At 42.1% G+C, this 21,532-nt stretch overlaps 2 protein-coding genes across 5 annotated transcripts in view; one reads left to right on the top strand and one right to left on the bottom strand.

Annotated features, from left to right (window-relative positions):
* The first annotated feature begins 4,536 nt into the window (after nucleotides 1-4,536).
* ACTA2 (actin alpha 2, smooth muscle) overlaps nucleotides 4,537-21,532 on the top strand; it is a 42,495-nt gene continuing 25,499 nt past the window's right edge. Inside the window, exons 1-3 of one of the 2 annotated variants that reach the window (XM_074830882.1) lie at nucleotides 4,537-4,811; nucleotides 6,124-6,645; nucleotides 12,940-13,006. The gene's annotated coding sequence lies outside the window, so the exon portion shown is untranslated. The remainder of the gene's footprint in view (nucleotides 4,812-6,123; nucleotides 6,646-12,939; nucleotides 13,007-21,532) is intronic. The other variant, XM_074830884.1, reaches the window with a different exon arrangement.
* FAS (Fas cell surface death receptor) lies at nucleotides 6,756-21,162 on the bottom strand. Of its 3 annotated transcripts, XM_074830887.1 has the most exons (10): nucleotides 21,089-21,162; nucleotides 18,334-18,559; nucleotides 13,314-13,479; nucleotides 12,595-12,729; nucleotides 10,501-10,612; nucleotides 9,933-9,997; nucleotides 9,517-9,600; nucleotides 9,318-9,391; nucleotides 8,801-8,825; nucleotides 6,756-7,997 (listed from the first exon to the last, which is right to left on the bottom strand). In XM_074830887.1, exons 2-10 carry the CDS (start codon nucleotides 18,352-18,354, stop codon nucleotides 7,582-7,584), a joined length of 1,098 nt encoding a protein of 365 aa, XP_074686988.1. In that variant the 5' UTR covers nucleotides 18,355-18,559; nucleotides 21,089-21,162; the 3' UTR covers nucleotides 6,756-7,581. The 3 variants fall into 3 exon arrangements, with proteins under 3 accessions (XP_074686988.1, XP_074686987.1, XP_074686989.1); XM_074830886.1 differs by lacking the exon at nucleotides 18,334-18,559 and having other exon boundaries at nucleotides 21,089-21,157; XM_074830888.1 differs by lacking the exons at nucleotides 9,517-9,600; nucleotides 18,334-18,559 and having other exon boundaries at nucleotides 21,089-21,157.

Genomic DNA, 21,532 nt, shown 5'->3' with positions numbered 1-21,532 from the left:
CCTATAGACTTATCTATGCTAAGGTTTTCTGTAAGTATGTCCAGATTTGTTAAGTAGTGAGTATAAGCTGATGACTGATTAGATCCTCAGGTGAAATGCTGCCTAGAAAAGAAAAATTATTGCTTTCTAGTGATAATAGTTTGCCTCTTTGATCCCAATTGCTAACTTGATTTCAAGTAGGGCAGGATTTCACTCGAAGTCCTATTTTGAACTACTTACAAATTCTAACACTTTCTTTCCTGAAATTTTCTGGACGTGGTTGCTGTCCAAACATAATGTATTGATTTATTTTGACCAACAATATTTTCAGTCACATTTGGAAGAACCATTTCCTCCATTTAAGTAAAAAATGAATACATGACTATCTTTCTTTGGAATTGATCCATAGCTGAGAGAAGAAAGTAAGAAAACAGTATTTCTTTCTGAGAAATGCTTTTGCATGTTCTGTTGGTAGTTGCTTTGGACTTGGATGAGTATGGGGATGTTGAAAACTGCATTTCCTGAAGGATCTGTGTATTTTTATTGTTATGCATGTAGAAATGCCTTTGGAGAAGGGAGGAGGAACATGGTCTCTGAAAGACTGTTTGACTCCAGCCCTTGCACAGAAACAAGACTTTTTTCTTGTGTACAGCCTCCAAATTCCAGCTTATGAATTTACTCATCTGTTTTCATTTACAAATAAAAAGAGAGCCTAAGAAGTTTCACTGACAGCAGGTTAATAGTCTTACAGTTGTAAAGGCAAGCAATAATGAGAGGACAAATAACCCCACCAATTTTCTATGCATCTACTTGGCTCTCCCATACAGTGTATATTCCCTGGGTCACCAGGTAAACGTAACTGTCCTGCAGTCCATAGGCATTGAGCCTCAAGTACCTTGCAGTGAGGCCACAGCTCAGGAATCCTTGGAGGCACCTGTTCAACAAACCACTTAATCCAGGCTCCCTAAAGGGTGCCTAAAGAGTACCTGCCCATGTATCCTATTATTATTTAAATTGCACTGAGTGACATTGCTTATTACTTTCCTTATAGCATCTTTATGGGCTGTTCTTTGAAGTTCCTTACATCAGCATACCTGACATCATGGAAAGGCTTTTGAGTGCTGTTAGGGAGATCTGACTAAAGCTCCTACAATAAGATGCTTTCTCAGGAAAGACATCTCAGTAAAGGAGCTGTGTACGCTGCACACCTAATTGTTGATCTGCTGTTTGTTAAAGATATATAAATACAGTTAACAAAAAGCATAATACATGGAGTACTTTGCAAGCTCTGATGTCCATGGTACAGGATTATATGTTTTCAAGCCCTCACAGTCATTCCAGTTCTTCTGATGGAAGCAACAGCCATAGAATTTGTAAGATTAAAAAAAAATCTTGGCAGCAAGCTTCCTGAGGTGGTTATTCCCAACATTTCTATAGCTAGAACAGAAGTCTAAACTGCATTTAATGTATAGTTATTTAAAATGATAGGCTAACTTACAAGCCTGGAAAAGAAAGAAGACAAGACCATTCACAATAGCATGTTGTAGCAATTAAGGGTACTATTCATAAGCCAGTTCCTCCAGAAAGCCTCTAAGCTGTCACCACCCACCCTTTCTCCTCCCCCATCTTCACCCGTTGCTTTTTCACTTGATTGTGGTGACACAAAGACTACCCTTCAGAGGGCCAAATTTCAGGACAAACATCCTGTCTTTCCTAGACTTTCTCAGCCATTGCTAATGCCTACCTTTGATTAGTATCTTGGCAGTTCCATAAGTAACGATCAAGTGAATGTCTGACTCTCATTTCGTATGTGAACATTTATTAAGACTTTACTGCAATGCACATTCATGTTGGCACAGGTAATGTTACACGTACTTCAGTAACAGTGCCAATTCCAGATTTCAGAGCATTTACTTTGTAGCCTGAACATTTTGTTATGACACAGTTTTTTCCATGTGGTAGTAAACTTAAAACTGGTGATGCCAAGTCATCGGCTGTGCTGCAGCAGTTTGGCGTTGCAGCGTGGGACTTTCTTGAGCTGCTTAATCCTAGGACTAGTTGAAGGGAGTCAGGCTGTGATCATCCTCAAACTGAGGAGCATTACAAAAGCTGTCACGCAACATTTTATTACATTGTAGGTGTCATTTTCAGTCTTGTGGAACATGACTTGAGGGATTGCAGGTAAAATTGGGAGTTGGAACTGGCTCAGCAGCTGGCTGAGATGCTCGCAGATGGCAGGCTCAGCTCTACCAGGGCAAGGCTTCGTGCCCTTGTCACAGCCAGTCTGCTGCTTGCTTCGTGTGCGAGCTCATTTATAAAATGTCCTTTCCCCATGAGACTAATTCATCCCCCAGAGAGCGAGCCGGCTGGAGAGCCTGGGAAGGAGCAGGAGGAGCCAGCGGGGAGGGAGCTCTTGCAGGCTGTCCATCCTTGCCAAGCCAGCCCGGGGGTGTGCACGGGGACCGGGAGGAGGGGACACGGGTGGGACTGCGCGGACACAGGCTGCCACCTGCTGAGCAGGGGCAGGGAAAGACAGTCTGCAGTGCTTGGTGCGTGCTTTCTGTGAACAGTGAGGCAGGCTCTGGCTGTTACCTCCCTTCTCCCAAAACAACCCTCAGCACCACCCAGGGTGGTTGTTTAAAGCTTAAACAAGTTTAAAGGAGTTTAAATCTGAAGAGCTTTGATTGAGAGGTTCAAAAACACTCAATTATTTAGTGACCACTATCCATTCTTGGAAAAATGAGGGGACACTGTCTGGTATAAACTTAATTGCTGCCCTGTCCCCCAAAGTACAGGAATAGGTGTTGTCCTCATGTTTTAGAGAGAGAACGTGAACCTCAAGACCCTTTGAGATCAGCCCAGATCACGCCGTCTTTCCCCACGAACTGCAGTGACACCTGTGGTCCCCACCCAGAAGAGTGGAGGTGCCAGGGCACAGCCAGCCCCAGCAGGAATGGAGACTGTCTTGCCAGAGGCCTGACTACGCATTAGAGCAATTTGAGGAGTGTTGTAAAATGTTCCCTCCAGCTTCAGCAATCCCAGAGATATGTCTGGAGAAGGATCTTCATATAATATGAAGGAAAGACCAGGAAAAGAGAATGTAAATCTTCAGATATTGATAATCTGGAAAATGTATCAATCCTATTAGTGACTGTAGGATAAATAAGCAGGAAATGAAACTGGGTACTTCTGCCTCATAATTTCTTGTTCATATCCCAGTGACACACATACAGGTACATTTATCCTCTCCTGTGGACAGCCAGTCGTATGGACACCACTGCAGGAAGATGTATGGGAGGCAGGGTCAGTGACCTCTGAGTGCTGCAGGAGGCTGAGTGCTGCCTCTCCAAGGACTGCACCTTTGGCTCTCTCCTGCCATTGCTTTCCATCACTAACTCCTCCCCTGAGTTTGTTCAGGACCCTGTTTTCAGCATCCCTGTGATCACAGACATTTTTTGCTGATTCCCTGCTAGGTTGCCTGCTATGAAAATAGCACTTTGTCACAGTTGCTGGTTTATTGGGGGAGCAAGAGACCCCTGTGTAAAGCTATGGGAAAGTGGTCTCTAGCACCCTGTCTGCCTTAAAAGTCTTGCTTGCAGTTTCAAAAGGAACTTGAACTAAAACCACCAAAAAACTATCCAGAAAACACTGACTGTACATTAAGTTTTGTGATTGTTCCCACATCCCTTGTAATTCTCAGCCGCAGCTCTGTACTAGAGGCTAGATACACATGGTGGGCGTTTTTCTTCTTGCTAGCAGTGGGATAGCAGGAATGCAAGCTTCCCTTTCAAGTCCAAAATCAAAGTATTGACAGTAAGAGAGGAATGTGTTTTGAGGTTGTATCTTCCCTCAAAACAATAAAACTGTCTAACTCCAAGGCTTTTCCCAATACCGTTTTATTCTTGTCATGAATTTGTTTGTACTGTTTTCCTTTTCTCCATACAGGAAATAAGCCTACGCCTCTCTCACACTTTAATATGCTTGTCACACTATCTGTGCAGAAACATTTCAGACTCTTTGTACTCAGCACTTCATTTCTCAGCCATGTCTTTTCAAGAACTGGCAGCCTGCATGATAACTTTAAAAATAATCTATTTCATATTGCAACAATCCTGTATACTTGAGCTGTCTTGAACCTCTCCTTGCTTCTTCTGGTGTCACACTGTAATAGTGATCTTGTTTCTGTCTTCTCGCAGGTATTTGTTTACTTGCAGGGCAGCAGGTACTATTCTACAGTTTGCAGTGTGGGTGAGCAGATGGGGTGGGTGTGCACAGATTGTGGAATTTCTGAACAGACCCCTCACTCGTGTGGTCACTTTCGATTTGCAGGGGACTGAAGATCACACTTTTGGCTTTTTATTTCTATGTTCTTGTTCTTCTATGGTTGTTATTTTTAAATAACAATTGTTCTGGTTTTACTATTTAAATAACAAATGCAAGTGTTCTGCAAAGTTTTGGCTTCCTGGAGAGGGAGCTTCCCCTTTGTAATATGCTTTTCAAAATGTGCCAACTCATTCCCTGGGCAAGCTTGTTTCACTTTCCATTTGCTTTTCTGATGCTGGGTTTTCATAAAATGGGAGTTTCAGTTTTCCAAGTAATTTCTATCGCTTTCATTTTTAATTTTTTTTTCCCTACCTAAAGCTGAGAAAGTTATTTTACGCTGCTCATGACACAGCCTTGTTGTTTGGGAGAAAGAGGCTGGACATGGCAAGTGCACAAAGTGCGCAGCATAAAGATACCAGAACCATATTTCAGCGAGCAGCTAAGGTGGTGACAGTCGCGTTGCTTATCAGCATGAGACTCTGTATGGACTTTCCTTCTGAGAATAAAAGGTGAGAGTAAAAGGTGAAACAGTGCTAATATAACCTGCTTAGTATGATTTTCCTGTGCAGCCCTAGTTTGAAAATGGGGCCAGAAGCAGGAGGCAATGGAAAGCTGGGTGTGTTACCGTGGGTCAGCAAAAATCACTTTCGGTCCCTGGTCCAGGTACTTTTATCTTGCTCAGATAGTTCTATGCAGCACTGCTGACTGCAATGTAGACATATATGCACTCTTTTGAAAAACCAACTGCACAGTATAATTAATCCTCTTATTTGATGCACAATGTTACAGTTAAGAAGAAAAATTATGATGTATGCTAACCACTAGAGTTAATGGCAGTCTGGGTTTAGCCTTGCAGACATCTCCAAAGGAGGGTATGACTCATTGCTCAGGGACTTTTTTTTTTTTTTAACCATCCTCGTTATACTGAGGTTGGGGAATTCCAGTGTGATGAGAGAAAAATTTCTATTTCACTGCCACAAATTTATGAGGTTTGATGCCTCCATTTTAAGATCTGCCTAGTTCAGATCAGTTATACTAGCTGACCCACTGAAGCCCTGGGAGGTGGACAACCTCTATTTCTGGTGGCCAGATGCCTCACTTTGAGAGATAAGGCCAGAAGGCAAGAAAAGCCAAAGTTCAAGCCAAGCACCTGCCAACGTACCTTTAAGCTATATTTATGCCTTCCTGGGTGGGACATGGTACAGGGAGCAGCCTGTCTACCAGGGCTTGTGAGAGCATGGAGTTTTCCTTCCTTCTGGTCTTGGCTGTGCTTCTGCATAACTGCAACCTAGGAAAGATGGCACAGCCCACACCCCTGTCGTGCTGCTTTTCTGAAAGGCAGGCATTTAATTCTTTTATATATGTGGAGCCTGGCCAAAACATGGCAATGAGCAACACACTGTTGCAGCATGTCAGATCTGTACACAGATAGCACAGACACAAGTCATTTATACAATGTTATGCCTTAATCAGTCCATAGGTGTACAAGTTTGGTGCATGGCTACTAAAGCAGCCTGAAGGTTTGCCTTTGAAAACCAGCACAGTGAGGGGATTTTGGCAGTATAGTAGTGGCAAGCTTATTGATTAGACACTTAGAAAGTGCTGAAAAGTTATGAGGCAAGAGGCTCCAAAGTGGGGTGGAAGGTTGTTACAAGTACTTAGCATCTATGTGGTGCTTGAGACCTGGGGAAGAGCTGTACACCCTAAACTCGGTCTGGGCTTGGCAACAAAACATGCTCTATCCTTCAGATCTCTGACAGGTCAAGTCTATGAAAGGCTTTAAGTTTTTGAAGCTAATCTAAGTCCTGCCTTTCCTTTCAGGGTCCTGCTTTCTAGCTGTTTTCAAGGGCCACGTGTTGCCCTCCCAGGCACCTTGCTTCCAGCAACATGACCTTTTGGAGCAACCCTACACAGCTGTGTGCACCCAGCCTTGACCAAGTGTTGATTGCCAGTGCCTGACACCCTGCTGCCAGACCTGCCCTGCCCTTTCTACACCCCTGGGGCCAGGTGGCAGCAATTGGACCCTACCCCACACACCAGCACACCCTGGCTGGCCGGTGGGAGTGAGCCTAGGCAGGCCTCCTCTGTTCTGGCAAACTCTTAACACTGGCTGGAGATTCCCTGTAGGGAACTGATTGCGGATCGAAAGAAGAAAGTCATTCTGCTTATTGCGTGACCTGGAAAAATCAAACCTTTCCAGCAAGGACTCCTTGTCTGTTGAAAGATTTTGTGAAACTGCATAAATGGATGTGTGGGTGGGAAAAGCCTCACTGCAAAGCAGCCAGCACTACTAGTTCTTTGAATGTATGAGCCAAGCCCTCTGCACTCTGTGATCAAAGAAAGGTAAGGTGTCTTTTTTCAGGAGTGTGCTCTCCCTTTTAGTGATTTATTAACCTGAGTAAAAGAAAACCTAAAAAGGTTGCGCAATAAGAAGGAAAAAGTCGTAGGCTATGTGGGGTTTTTATGTTTTTTAATGACAATGATGTTTTCATTGTATCAATTCCTGCATTAGAAAAGCTAGCATTGCACACTTGCTTATGGAGACTTCACAGCTTCTGCAGGTTGCCTTCCAAAAATCATGGTTCTGCTGTGCTGCTTCAGCTCCTGCTTATTTGAAGGTTTTTAACATTAGAAAAGGCTTGCAATCATTGCAGGGAACAAGGGAAATAATAATTTTTACTTAGCACTGAGAGCTTTTTCATAGAAAACTGGCACATATATACACACATATAAATACACACACATGGGTACTTTTATACAAGGGAGAAATCCCATTTACAACAGAGTAGAATTTAATTCCACAGCAACACCTATATTCCAAACTAATCAGGTGTATATTATATAATAATTTGTTCAAGTATTTTTCCTAGTACACTTCACCAGAGTTTTGACTTTGACAAATGCAACATCCCACAATTTTAATGTAAGCAAAACATGACATCAATTAAGTAATACAGGACCATACATTTAGACTAAACCCTTTCTTCAAATAATGACTACTTTTTTCTTCTGGTAGTGAATCTTATAGCTGGACTCTTATATTGTAGCTTTTAGTTAAATAAGCCATAAAACTGCTCCCAGTTCTTAACAACCAAAAAAATGCTAAAACTTTTTTTAAAGGAAAGATATTGCTACAAAAATCATAATTATTTCTTGTTCATATTATAACTTCCTTGAATCAATCAGAACTGCCAATGAAAATGGCATTTAAAAGCTTTGTTATTTATATTGTTAGAAAAATACTAATTCAGTCAGAAATAATTGTCAAATGATTCTGTCCTATGTCTCTTCCAAACTACCAGAATAGGTTTTACTTCGCTCAGCACTATCATTGTAAGAGTTTCCACCCTCCTGAGTGCAGGTTTGGCTTTGCTCAGTGTCATCATTATAAGACTGTCCCCCATCCTGACACCTGGAAACAGCTGCCTTCAGTTTTTCCTCAATTTTATCAGCTGCAGTGCACATTTTAAACTCTCTCAGGCTGCTTATTAGGGTTCCATAGGCTCCTTTTATCCCATGTCTTTGATACCAGACTTGAAACAGCTTAATCTTCTGTTCAGATGTATCACTAAAATAATCCCGAAGAGTTTGATCTATGACAGGTTCTGGTACTTTGTGATTACGAACAAATGTCTTGACTTCTTGGAGTGTCATCTCCTCCACAATACCAGCAACATGGCTGCTCAGGTCAACATCTAGAAGCATAAAATGAAATTAATGCTCTTGGCACTTACATCTTACTGCTTTTTATCACATGTGCTCAGAGTTGATACTTTTCCTATCCAAAACAGATTAAGTTTCAGGTATTCATGACTATCTTTTACATGTGATTTTTTACAATATATAGAGAGTCTGCTTTTACATATTCCTACCAAATGCTAGGTAATTCAGATATTTAGGGTTGCATCCATATTGCTTTCTACCACTTGAAATAGAATCTCAGTTCCCAATGTAACCTATTCTGTCCTCCTCTATCAGTAAAGGCTGGTCATCCCTCATGTACCTGTTTTGCTGAAAATAGCTTTGGGAAAGGTCCTGGAACAGGACAGGTCTTTTGTTGTCATACAGCCTTGGAGCTTATGTTCTTTTCCTATTGTGTGTTACTACTGTGGATTTGCCCTTGAACATAAGGTAGGTTTCTGTGATCCCATTGCTGTATGTGGGACTACGCCACTATTGTAATTATCCATGATCATAGAAATCCAGTTTGCTGCCTCCTAGTGTCTGTACCACATGCAGAATAGAAATTCACCTATTGTCAATTAGTAATTGTTTTCTATACAACAGAAGTTCCTCCTAAGGCAAAACTTTCATAATACCATTAAATGCCTTAATAAGCACAATATGAACTGTCATTTCTTTAATAAGTGTTGTGCTAGAATGACAGCTCTAGGCAGTGGCAAAGTCTACATAAAAAATACCCTTTTTTAGTGTAGGATTTACATGTCTGTATTTTTTTTTTCTTCTACTGAATTTTGAGAAATTATTTGTCTCTTACCTGTGTATATGAGAGGTACATTCTCCTGAAAAGAGAAGCAAGAAAGAAATGAGTAGAAACAAGTTTTGTAAAACACCAACCTTGTAGAAGAGGATAAACACATTTTATGACACTTGACTTCCGTAATTTTCTTTTAGTTTTCTCCACGATTCCCCTGTTTTATAAGCGAGGGAATCAGATCAGACAGACAGGTCTCTTTTGACTTGGGTAAGCTTGGGGAATTGCCTCACAACTGCTATTGCCTAAAAGTACTCATGGGGATAGGTACCCTGGGTCAGCGGATGCCTGATGATATATGGAATTTTGATCTTGGTCATGTAACGTAGGAAGCATGCCAACAAATCCTCAAGAAATAATACAGGGTTTCTCTTACTTCTTCCAAAAGAGTCCTTGTGGTGAAACCTACTTCATTAATGTCATAGAAGAGAGGCATGCTTGGGGAGTCCAGTATAATTTAAATGGAACAAAGTTCCTTGCATGAAGGTGAGGTTTTTGTGATCTAAGCAACAATACTTACATAAGAAACCTCTGTTTTGGGGATTACTTCACCTAGGTTCTCCTTGATAGTAAGACCCCTCTGTTTTCTCTTGTCTGAAACAAAAAAGCATTTTTAAAATCCAGGACAGAGTAGATCAAGAATATAAAATTATATCTGAAAAAGCAGCTGAGTATCTTATTCAGAGTATGATAGGAATAAGGAATAGGGAATCACTTACAGCAGATTATTGCTCCAGCTATTAGTGGTAGTAGTACTACTAACGCAATTATCACAGCAATGGCCTGCCCTGTCACTCCTGTTTCTGTTGGAACATTAGAAACATTACATGGAAGTTAAGTCAAGAAATGCAACACAGCAACTCACTAAATTTTAAACAAGATTGCGTCAGATTATAAAAACCATTCTGTTGTCTCCTAATAGCAGAAGCTACCTATTTGTTAAAGTCTTACCTATCATGAGTCACCCCTAAAAAGGAGCAATAGCTCCTACATCTACACAGTCAGTACAGGGCTGAGTAAATATGATGCTCTGAACTGTCAGGAATCACTATGGGCCATTGTGTAGAACAGTACAATTGCAATAGCCTCTCAAAATACAGCAGATGCTAGACCATGCTAGGTTTTAAAATAGTACCTTTCATTCCGCACACAGTGTCTGAAGTTGAAGTACATTGTTTTTCAACTATGCCGCTTTCACATCTGCAGAAAACATGAACAAAAATTATGGAGTTTGTTTCTCTCTTTATAACTCTGTCAAGAGAGAAAATAAAAGTCTTCTAACACCTTTTATCAGCTAAATATTTCATATATCAAGATGCTGAAGTTTGGAATTTAACAGGTATGAAAATGGCACGGAAAGGTATGGGAGTGGAAAAAAGTGTGGAAATTATTTTCTAGATGTAACAATAGATCACACAAAGACAACAGGAAAGCTCAGATACTTCACTACATTTTTTTGAAAAGTATATACAGACTTGGTGGATGTATACAAGTTTTTCTACGTGCCTTTGGAAAGCCTGCATGGATGGAAGTTAAGTTGACTGAGCTAAGTCAGCTCAACAAGCTAAGTGCAAAGGAAAACTAGTATGTTTTCCCTCAGGTTGTACATTACCTTAGCCTCTGTCTTGAAACTGGCTGGAAAAAAGGTGTGATAATATAAGATATTAATAATTTCCTATTTAACAATGAAGGCATAAACTTACATGGTACATGGATCGCAATGGCTACACGGTACAGAAGAATTGCAGAAATGGTTCTTTGCACAGGTGCATTCTGTGTTCTGTGCTGGGGTACAGTTCTTTGCAACCTCCAAACCTAAAATAAATTTCTTAAAGGTTGTTAGTTTGAAAAAAGTAGGCTATAAAAGCAGACCTCTGCTCACAAGCTCTTGTCCTCAGACTTACGGGCTTTTAGCTCTACCACTGCTGGCGTTGGTGAGGCTTAATTCTAAAAACATAGCCTTTATAAGGAGTGCTGCTGCCGGAGTACTGGAAATAAGGAGCTGGCAATGAGACCTCTGCTGGCCAAGAGCTCAAAAACCTGACCACACAGCAAAGTACTTGCTCGAACCAGACTCATGTGGCTTCTCCAAATGTCAGCTTCCTTCTCATATTCGGAAGTATAAAGCCAGAAGGAAACTCAGATCACATAGCCCATCTCCCTGCTTGATGTCAGAGCCAGGTTCTTTACCCTCCCTGACAGACAAGAAGTTTTATCTCTTCTTAAGGCCCTCCAGTGGAGAGGAATTCCACTCCACCTTTTAGCTAACACATTCCCTGCTTAAGTATCAACACAAGTGAATTAATTTTCTCCTGTCCTCAGTGTATATGATGAAGCTATCTTCATCTATGAAAAATTATTTCTGCATTAAAAATTACTATGAAAGCTATTTTCATAGGCATATAGGAGTAGAAGCAAACTTTTGAGTGATCACATTCAGTGCCCTGCTGTAATGGGAAACCATGATAACTTTCAAAATTTGATGGAGCTCTACTGTGAAACCAGTGCTGAAGCCATTCATGGAAATCTCAAACATGAATGATCCTAAGAATGGTTCTCATGGAACTTCAGTGGTAATTTTCCTCCCGCCTAATTTCTTCTACTGACTTCTCTTCAACTACATTATAGTCTGTGTGACAATGTGGCTAGTCATCCCATTACCCATTTTTACCACTTCAGTTTAACTAACAGTTTGCTTTGTGGCACTGTACAAAATACTGAATTGTTTTGCTGTACTTAACTTCATTACCCATCCAAAAATGTTTATTATAGTAGCTAATGAGAGGAAAATATTCTATACATGTGGAGGTGTTACAGGAAGGGGAAAGCACTAAAGACTGATATTTCAGCAGGTGATCAGAGTACCACCATACTGGAGTTAAGAGCTGTCTCTCTGCCCACTAAACTCGATTTTTGGATATGAGGAATGCAGAACTATCATTCCCTAAATCCAACTATACTAGAACTACAGGACACCTCTTGGAACTGGTAGGATATCAGTTTAATGGATTTAAAAAAAAAAAAAATCTGTGATGGGTATTTATGCAAAAGGTAGTGAATTTCTGGAACCTGGTGTCCCCCAGCAGGTTCATGCACAAAGGGCTCCCAAATAGATACTTAAATTACTAGGTAGGGATGACCTTCTTATGTCCTCTCCTACAACTATGGATGCTGGTAGACTTTGCAGGGAACAGACCACAGAAAGTAAAGAGGTTTGTTTGTGTTTTCTCTAAATAGCATCTCTTGCCTCCACTGCTGAATGCAGAATACTGGGGTAGGTGGACCATTGGTCTGACCCCATCGGGCATGCCCCACAGTCTCATAATTGACCCTATATCCCACACACCATCTTGAATGCATGAAAGATATCACTCTATCTGCTCCATCAATTTTAAATAATATTATTAATTACATGAAAGACTACAGAAGAAACCATCGGGAATTCTCCCATTCCTGCTTCTTACAACACCCCTCTTTTAAATAGAGGGCAAAGAAGAGACAGCACTTTTCTTCCTTGACTCTAACCAGTTTGTATAGGGTCTGCTTTGCAAGGACTGCTTTGGTTGAGCAACAGCAGATATAGGGAGAAATAATGGACCAACATAGCTTGTTCTTCTTCCTACTTTGTGCTTGATGAAAGGGAACTGGATGATAAACTGTCATAAATTCCTTCACGTACTACCACTGAAACATTTTAATCTGCATGCTACCCACTATTCAGGGACTGTGAAGATTTTTCAGTCAAATCCTGTATCAAAAAAGAGTCACTGCTAGAGTTGCTATTTCTATAGACGCACCGAATACGCTGTCACATGAATGGCATCTCAAACACTTGTTCAAATCGTTGACATGATCTGTGTACTCCTTTCCATTTTCACATGCAACACAATGTTTGTTAGTATTTGTTGGGCAGGTGATATTTTTAACAAAACCTGTAGAGACAGAAAGACAAGAATTAAGATTCGCAATACATCTGAACAGAAGCCATCAGCTCTAAGACCTATGTCTGACTTTCTTTGTAATCCCTAATACTTTTTGATTTACAAATATGGACAGAATCTATACTGTTTACGCATACATATATGTTCTTCAGGAATGTAGTATATGTAAGATCTGATTTCCCTCCTCTTCCTCCAATTTAGGACTGAAGAACACACCAAACAAAACTGTATGTGCAAAATTGGAAAACCCACGAATATATGGAGTCTGGTAGGCAAAATAGCCTGTGCTTGCACTTTTTTAACCTCTCTCAAAGATGCGTGTGTAATTCTTGGTTCTTTTGTGACAAGCATGTTATGTGAGAACTACTATCTGTAGTGAAAAGTTCTTGGTGCACTGAGCTCAATAAATACTCTTCAAGTGTCTGATGTCCTGTAATAGAGAAAGATACAGCTACAATGAAGCACTGCATCCAGGAAACTGCAGCATGCTGCTTAGCTATCCCAGCAGAAAGCAATTGTGCATGTTGTGGTTTCCATTCTTAATGACTTTTCAACACTGTCTTAATGATACTCACCACGTTCACATTTCTTGCAACACTGATCACCTAAATTGTATTCATCCAGCTTACACTTAATTTCCCTCTTAGCAATGATCCTTCTTGTAATTAATTTATTGTATGCTATGTGTACTAGAGCTTCAGTATCATTTTTGCACTGAGTTTCAATAATTAAGACAACCACCTAGGAGAGAAGAACAGCGAGTTATACAAAAAACCTGTCAAGGACTGTAGGTGTGTTTTACTGCTAGCACAGAGCTACATCAGTACTGTTACTTCATTGCTAAACATTGATAATCACCCCCTTATTAAAGTTGTTGATTACTTCAGAAGAGTTAATGGACATTGAGGACACAGATTTAATGCTATCAACCCTACCACAACATTTGAACATTAATGCTTGAGAACAGGCCGATATATCTGAGTTGTAGCAGATGACCTCATATGCCTAATTATAGTGCAAAGGAGCTCCCATTATTTTCTTAAAGAGCTTTCTCTGCCTCAGATCACTGTGCCTAAATCTGCCCTTTCTTAGCCAGTAATAATAATCTTCCACACAGAACTTCCTTAATTCAAATGATACCTTTCTTAATTTCTTGCCACCCTACTGTTGCTTGCAAACTGAACAGTATTAATGCATCTTTGAAGAAAAAAAAAAAAAAAAAAAAAGAAATGTTCTCACTTTGTTTTCCAACTCAATTATTTTTCTCCTTAGTAGATGATGCCTACGTATTCCTGAAACTATCACTCTCCTTTCAAATTCATTTATACCCTGACCTATTTCTTTGAACGCACCGTCAAGTTGAATTGCGTAGTGCTTGTTTTTTAAATTTTTTTCCTGTTACTAGTCAGTAGTAACTTTTACTAGCCATCACTGTCCTGCCTATTTTCATGATAATAAGAAAGCACTGTGGATCAAAAGCCAAACCATTCTTTTTTTCTCTTTTGGAATAAGGTGGGAAAATGAGAAGGATAGATACTTTGCCTCCTTCTTGGCAATGCCTTGTGGGGAATTCTGTATATACTTTGCATGCACTAAGTCTGATGAGACTGTCTGTATAGTGGAGCTATGTAATGCTTGTTGGCAGGAGAACCAGATTCCCTCCTAAAAATATTATCATGTAGGACACACTGAAGACAGCCAGCCTCTGTTTACTTAATCCAGTTTCTGCTGATAGTTTGGACTGATTTTAACATTTTCACGATTTATTTTACTTGTGTATTACTAACTATCTGTGTGGACCTGTAACAGAAAAATTAAGACAGTCCTTGTCTTGAAGAGTTTGAAGTCTTAACATCTAAACTGAGCTCTACAGTCACTGTTCTTGCTCCTCTTTAATTAAAAAAATATTGTTTCGTATGTTACAAAAGACTCAGATACACACTGTGAGGGATACTGAGGAAGGGGGGGAAAATTATGCCTGGGAAGAAACGGAACAATCCTATTATCCTTGGCAAAAATGAAAGAATAGGCCAAGTTGTGAAGGAGAGGGGGAGCAGGGTACCTTTTTTGGAAAGGAGATTAGTGGGGAATGAGGTGCAGTACAAAGGAACTGCCAAATCCTCATACCAGTGGTGCACTGCATGGACTAAAAGTCCTACCAATCACAGATTCGCTCAAATTTTACATCAACATGCAAAACACCTTGACTAGAATCACTTACTTTTAATTTCATCTTGGGTATTTGAAGGAGGTTAATTCTGAATGGTTGATTATCTTTGAACACTTTTGAATTGCAGATTAATAGAAATTTGACTGTATTAATGCTAACAACAAGGGACATATATATTTAAGGAATTCTCTAAAAATTTGAGGACTGGTTATTTTTATTGTTACACTTCTTTTTTTTTTTTTTTTTTCCTGCCAGAGGGTGATATTTAATGGCTGATTAATTCAATCTTTGTGATTTTGTGTGAAACTGCTTGGATGCTGACTGTAACTTTGGTTACATGCAGAAAACTCTTTGATTATCTTGAATATTAACTTACTGAAAAATGGGTTTGGATTTCAAACTAGGCTCTCAAGTAAAGAAAGTGTTATCTGTGGCTAATTAAAGTAACCAATGACCACTGACTTCTAAAAGCAGCCACTTCTTTTGATCCTCTAGTCTATTCGGAGGTGGGAAGGTGAAAAGCATTTTCTTTCCTTAGCAGCCCTGTTTTGAAATTCATATAATATTAGTTACTAGACCTGAAGGAGAAGCTTCAGCTGCTAAAAAAGCAGTTTAGTACTTGAGAAACTGTGGGTACAGATGCTCGGCCGGTCACTTTCCCCATTGAGCGCGCTCTCTTCCTTTGCTGCCAAAGCCTTGAGGGTGCTCTTCTCTGAATCCCAGTATAATGTTGTCAAAAGGCTAGAAGTTAATATAAGGCCTTAACAGAAGCCGTCAAATGGATGTGCCAAATTAGCGTGATTTGTTTTTATTTTGCCCGGGAGAACCATCTTACTAAAAACTGAGATAGAAAGTCCAATTAAAAAGTAGCTACTAAAACATAGTCAGGGACATATGTCCAGTCTGATTTGGGTTTCCCTGAAGCAGGGTGAAGCCCTGCACCTCCATCGCTCCTCTGCCACGTGTCAGATTAGGTTGAGGGAGGGGATGGTCACAGGAAAACACCGGGGGGACATGCGTTGCCCTGGCTCTCAGAGCTGGATGATCGTGACACCCTGACCAGCCTGCCTGCCACAAGGCCTCAGCCAACAGAAGAGTCTGGAAGAGAGGTGGCCGCTGGGGCAGGGAGGCCCTAAGGCAGCATGATGGATCTTTGGCTACTCCGGGAAAGCCGATGGTGCCAGAAGGCTTCCAGCCCTGAACGCAGGTGGCATGGCCGGGGCACGTGGCAGGCCAATGCAAACACCGCTTGTGGCGTGAGGAAGTTGGTGGGGAAATGACTCCTCCATCTCCCCATGCTGACGGAGGAACTGTGACTCAGCAGGGTGAGTCAGGAGCGTGGCACCGGCCCCGCCGCCTGCTCCCCGCTGCGCTCGAACACCACAGCCAATGCTCTGATGAACCTGCCCTGGCTCAGCGGCGCTTGCCCCGCTGCGAGGGCCCAGCTCCCTCCTCCTCACCTGCCCTCACAGCCACACCTGCGAAGCTCTGCACCCACAGGGACACCCTGCATCCTGCTTTCAGCACTTTAATCTCCCCCTTTTTTAGAATAGAGAAGTCAAGCCATTTTGGGGGGGAAAGGAGGAACGACCCTGGGCAACAGCAAAGAAAAGAGGGAGAATGAAGATTACCACAGCCCTAACACGCCTACAAACAGTACCTGGGCACAGCAGAGAAACTGAATGGCACCAGCGAAGCACAGAGCATCCACAAAGAAAGAAAATGTCCAGAGTTGTGCAGAAAATGGAATATAATGAAAGAAGGAAACATTTTTCCGAATTACTAATATCAGTAAAACTGCTGACTTTTTTTGTGTGTGTGTTTACTGAACGTCTGCAACCACCATGCGTGCACAGACACAGCCTTTCCTCATGCAAACTCTCTGCCTCTTGCTTATGCTTTTATACAAACGAGCTATGCTGAAACAGTGAAGGGGGACAGAAATATAACACTTTTTTGATGGAAGCCCTCTGCTGCCACTCATGGAGATGAACTTCCTGGTACACTTACAAGAAGTGGGGATCACTTCTCAGAATTTGACATTTAAGCAGCACCAAACACCTACATCAGTTCTGCTTGCAGGGATGTCTTACACTGCCTTCCTGTACAAGAAATAATGAGAAAACTGTGGAGATTTTTCAAAGCAACACTCTAATTTTTTCAAACTTTTCTCCTCCTGCTTAAAAGCAGTCCATTTCCTATATAAAAATTTTGGTGTGGCTTATAGGAAAAAAAGTCAATAGTTATTTAGTTTCCTGTGCATACCTTAATTACTTTCCTTATTGTCACTCAGCAGTGAGTGCTAATAGCAGAAAGGAAGCACTTTAGGGGCTTTTACATAAGCAGGGGTGATAGGTGCTTTTTTCATGAGGTGTACATTCAAACGGCAGCTGTATGTTTTCAGCCTAAAATGACTCACAGAGGCTCTCTTCTACCTTTCTCATCTTAACCTAAAAAACAGTTGTCATATCTAAACTGAAGACTTAGACTGAATTAAGCAGTCAATGGGAATAAAATCAATCAATCAAGGGTATCTCACCTTAGCAGAATCCATAAAAATTATCACATGAGCTCAAATTTTTTGGTTTCTCTCCTTTTGCATTGCCCAGGCATTTAAGAGAGCTTTCTACCTCCTCCCCCTTCTTCACTCCTACAGAGTCCTCCAAAAGGCTTTCACCAACAGGCATCTGCTAAGGAGACTTATAAAACCTGTTTTCATTGTGTTTCCAGGGCAGAGTGACAGGAACTTTAGTTTCTTTGAAAACTCGTTTCATTTTGGGATTCTCAGGCCTCCAATTCTTCCTGTATCAGAGTATTCTTCATAGTGGGTCAACTTCCTTCAACTGAGAAGTTTCAGCAGACCTACCTTACAGGGATGTAATCTCAGCTTTGGAAGCGGATGAACACGTTATTTGCATACAGGACTTTTTAAAGAAACTTCGAACCCTGAGAAAAAAAATATTTCTGCTTTCTCCTGTTACCTTTATAATACATTTTATTTTTAGCAAACCAGTTCTCCCATTTCTAATCCATAGATGCCTATGGATGTGAAGGCTGATGCCTTCAGAACCTGGTGGGCCTTTTTTTTCCACTCCACATTTATTACATGGGGCAACGTGCATGAGCTCATCAGGGGCTTTCTAAGTGTTAAAAAAAGGGGGAGGGGGGGATTTTTCTTCATTTTTTGGCTAGTGGGAGCTGAGAAAAACTTTAACTCATTTTCTGAGTTTTGATTTGCTTCTGGTACTTTTGACACATGGTTGCTAGAATTAGCTCCATTTTAATAGTTTTCTATGTAATTAATCTCTCTTGTGTTAACCCTGTCAGGATGGCTATTTCAAAGAGTAAGTAATTTCATACTGTTTGTTAAGAGACTTCTCTGTTGCAGTTCTTTTACTATGGTAAGCGATTTCTGCTTCAAATACCTCCAGTATCTTTTTTCCCATCTTTTTGTCCCATCAAGGCAGAAGTTGATAGTTCGCACCAAAACAACCACTAAAAATAGTATTTCGTGTTCTAAATTCTTTTATGAGAGGGACAAAAAGAATCCATTTCCATCTTCTGAAACCCAGCAATGGGACTTGGTATTTCCCCGCAATTAGAAGCATCCTGAGCTTCTTAAGTTTCAGGTGAGATGCATGTGTTTGGTGCCTGTGAGAGTAAAAAGTCTCAGTTACTGTCCAGTGTCTTAAAATAGTCACTGTCCAAATTCAGTCCATTACTATTTCACATCTCAGTTGACTCACATGCAAATTATGGCAATATATTGGGGGATGGGGCTTGTATGGTTGGTCATTTTGTTTGTGTTTTTAATTTCCGTTTTTAGGAGTACTGTACTAGTGAACATCTAATTAATACTATACAATTTGAGAGAGTTGGAGCAATATTAACAGCTCCCACCTCACTTTGATGATGTTGTGGCTAAGGATGAATAATTGCTGGACAGCGCAGAAATTCAACAACTCTTTTCCCTTTTCCTTTTGTAACACAATACAGTTTTCTTGTTGGCACTTCCTCTTTGTTCAGTGAGTTGCCTCAAAGTAAAGGCAGTTAACTGTGGAAAAGTGAGCAGACAAATGTTTCCAGAATTGGGGCCCTTATACTTTTCGCTTGAGTTTTGGGTCATCCCATGACTTTATGACTATTTATATGTATACATTTAAATGTGTGCATTAGTTGTCTGGGAAATGAGAAAGAAGGGTCAGTGCAGTAATGCAGTAGTCCTGTTTTCAAAGGTATGTCTTCTAGAGTTCCAGAAAGCTGCCTGCTCTCTAGTCATATCAGGTAATTACAAAATATTTATGTAACACTTCACTCTCTTAAGACGGCCTATTCCTTTAAAGTGTGTCTCTGAGTGGTATGTGGTTTTGAGGCTTGTTTTACAGGATAAAGTTAGGTGTTTTCTAACTACGTAGGCCATTGCTATTTTGCATGACTATTCCTGCAACTGCTTATACTTTAGTGCAACATGGAATTCCTTGTAAAATTGAGGTCTCAATTCAACAAACTGCATTCATGTTCTGGTTTAATCAAATTAGTATGTCAAATGCTGCCCATGTTTACTGATTTATAAGTAGTGTAACAACATGTTAATAAAAATAAAACCATAATTTCTTAAAAACAGAAAGTATGTGGGAGTGCTACAGTCTTTCTGAGGGGTACTGAAATTTGAAAACAAGTGGAAAATAAGAAATTATATTTGTTCTCTGGGAGCAGTGTAATAAAATTAAGTATTTTTTGATCTTATTTTATATTCTGAATAGTTCCAGGATACTGACCTAGACTGACATTTCTGCCAGTTTTTTGCTGCTCCTGTACAGGAATAGATAATACACACTTCTGTCAGCAGATGAAAATCCTTCTTTATATTTAACTATGCTCTGGTGCTTTGTGGAGGGGCATGGATATAACCCTCTCAAACACTTTAAGTAGTTTACTACCTGTTATATGGTAAATCAGGTCAGAATTTGAGTAGTTTTTACCTAAACACCCGATTTTAACCTGCCAAACCCCAAAGCAAACTGCATTCATTAGCAATGTAACCCCACCATGAAGAGATTTTTGAATGTGAGCTCCAGGGAGTTCTCTCTGAAATAGGTGAGAATTGGGGTTGGGGAAGCATTGTATATCGCGTCTACACTTCCAGGCAGGTCACAGCTCTGCTGTGCAGCAGGGCTCACTGCGACCTGCCTGATCCCCACTACCCTATGTCTGGGTTCTCGGGGCAGGGCTGCCAGAGCATAGGCAGAACCAGGGCATCTGCACTGGCAGGGTCTGGGTGTCCTGCCCAGGAGCCTGCTGCCACTACAGCTCTTAGGCCTAATGCACCTGTACCAGTGGAGATCCCGGTGCTGCAGACACTGAAACACTTCCTTACCTTTCTTGTTGACAGCAGCTCTTCAAAATGAGTGTTTGCGAAGGTAATTTTACTGATGGTGGTTAGGTACGTGACCTCAGCTCTGAAGCTGCAGAGACTCATACTGTGCGCCGGGATGATTAAGGCAAGAAAGGAAGGCCCTGCCCCACTACTGGACTTGGGCTATTTCTCTAGTTTTTCCGAGGTCACTGTCGGTAGTGATTCAAAACTCCTCCACCACGGGTATTCGCTGTTATGTTGCTTTACCAGATCACTTTGTCACAGATCCCTGAGGCGCAGGGCAAGTCAGCTTTCGCTAACGCAGTCTTTGCCCGGGCAGATACCCAGCCACAGAGTGAACCGTGCTGGCTGCGCTGGGATGTGGAACCCACCCTGCCAGCGTCTCCGGCCGGGTCCCCGTGGCTGCGGACGCAGCGGTCCCTGGGTGCCCAGCAGCGATGGCACATGACCCGCTGTCCCTGGCAGCCACCTGCATCCATCCCTCTTTTCTTTCCCTCCGCTTTTCTGCAACACCCACTTCCCCTCATCTGGCACCCTAAGAAGTGACTATAGAGTCATAAAGTGCCTGAACTTGAAGTTGGGTTTTTTAAAGGGGGGAAAAAAAACCCTCCTAAATGAACTGGCCGAAATCGCGGAAAACAGTTTGTTGCGGCCAGTGGCGATCTGGCAGCACCCCGTATCCCCCCACCGGCTACTGCTGGCCTCGCCGCCCTGCTGCGAGGCGCCGGCCCGCTCGCTCGCTCGCCCGGCCGGCCGGCCCGCTCGCCCGCCCGGCCCGCTCGGCCGCCCGCGCAGACACTTACGAGGAGCGGGGGAAGGAGTCTCCGGGCCATACCGCCGCTGCCCAGCGCTCTCTCACAACCTCGGCAAAACGAAAGTGGCCCCTCCCCACACAGAGCCGGCTCCTCCCATGTTGGTAAACACGGGGCGGGCCCGCCCCCGGCCCGGCGCAGCGCTGGGGGGCGCGGAGGTGCCGGCTGCGGGCAGGCGGCAGCGCTGCCCTGTGCCCGCCCTGGCCCTTGCCCGCCCTGCCCGCAGGTGTCGTCGTCGGCGCCCCCGGGTGACCCCGCAGGCATGGGACGGGCAGTTCTGCCCGCGGGCAGCCCCCGGCTCTCTGCGAAAGGGAGACAAGGGCAGGCCGGTCCCTTTGGGTGCTGCGGGCACCGCGCCTTCCACGGGGATCTTAAGTGTTTGGGCTGTATGGGGTCGAGTGCACCCACTTGTGAATGCCAGGCACGGCCCTGAGG

This window comes from Strix aluco, chromosome 7, assembly GCF_031877795.1.
Source record: "Strix aluco isolate bStrAlu1 chromosome 7, bStrAlu1.hap1, whole genome shotgun sequence".
NCBI lineage: Eukaryota > Metazoa > Chordata > Aves > Strigiformes > Strigidae > Strix > Strix aluco.
Note: the sequence above shows the minus strand (reverse complement) of the source record. Positions and strands in the feature narration are given on the sequence as shown.

What these genes read in the sequence shown, in the direction of transcription:
- FAS (XM_074830886.1), bottom strand. Translation starts at nt 21,118, where the DNA reads ATGGCCCGGAGACTCCTTCCCCCGCTCCTC. An exon ending in CACTGTGTGCGGAATGAAAG is followed by an intron (nt 9,601 to 9,932) that starts GTACTATTTTAA and finishes ATGTTCCAACAG; the next exon opens with AAACAGGAGTGACAGGGCAG. An exon ending in AGCTGGAGCAATAATCTGCT is followed by an intron (nt 9,392 to 9,516) that starts GTAAGTGATTCC and finishes TTTTTGTTTCAG; the next exon opens with ACAAGAGAAAACAGAGGGGT.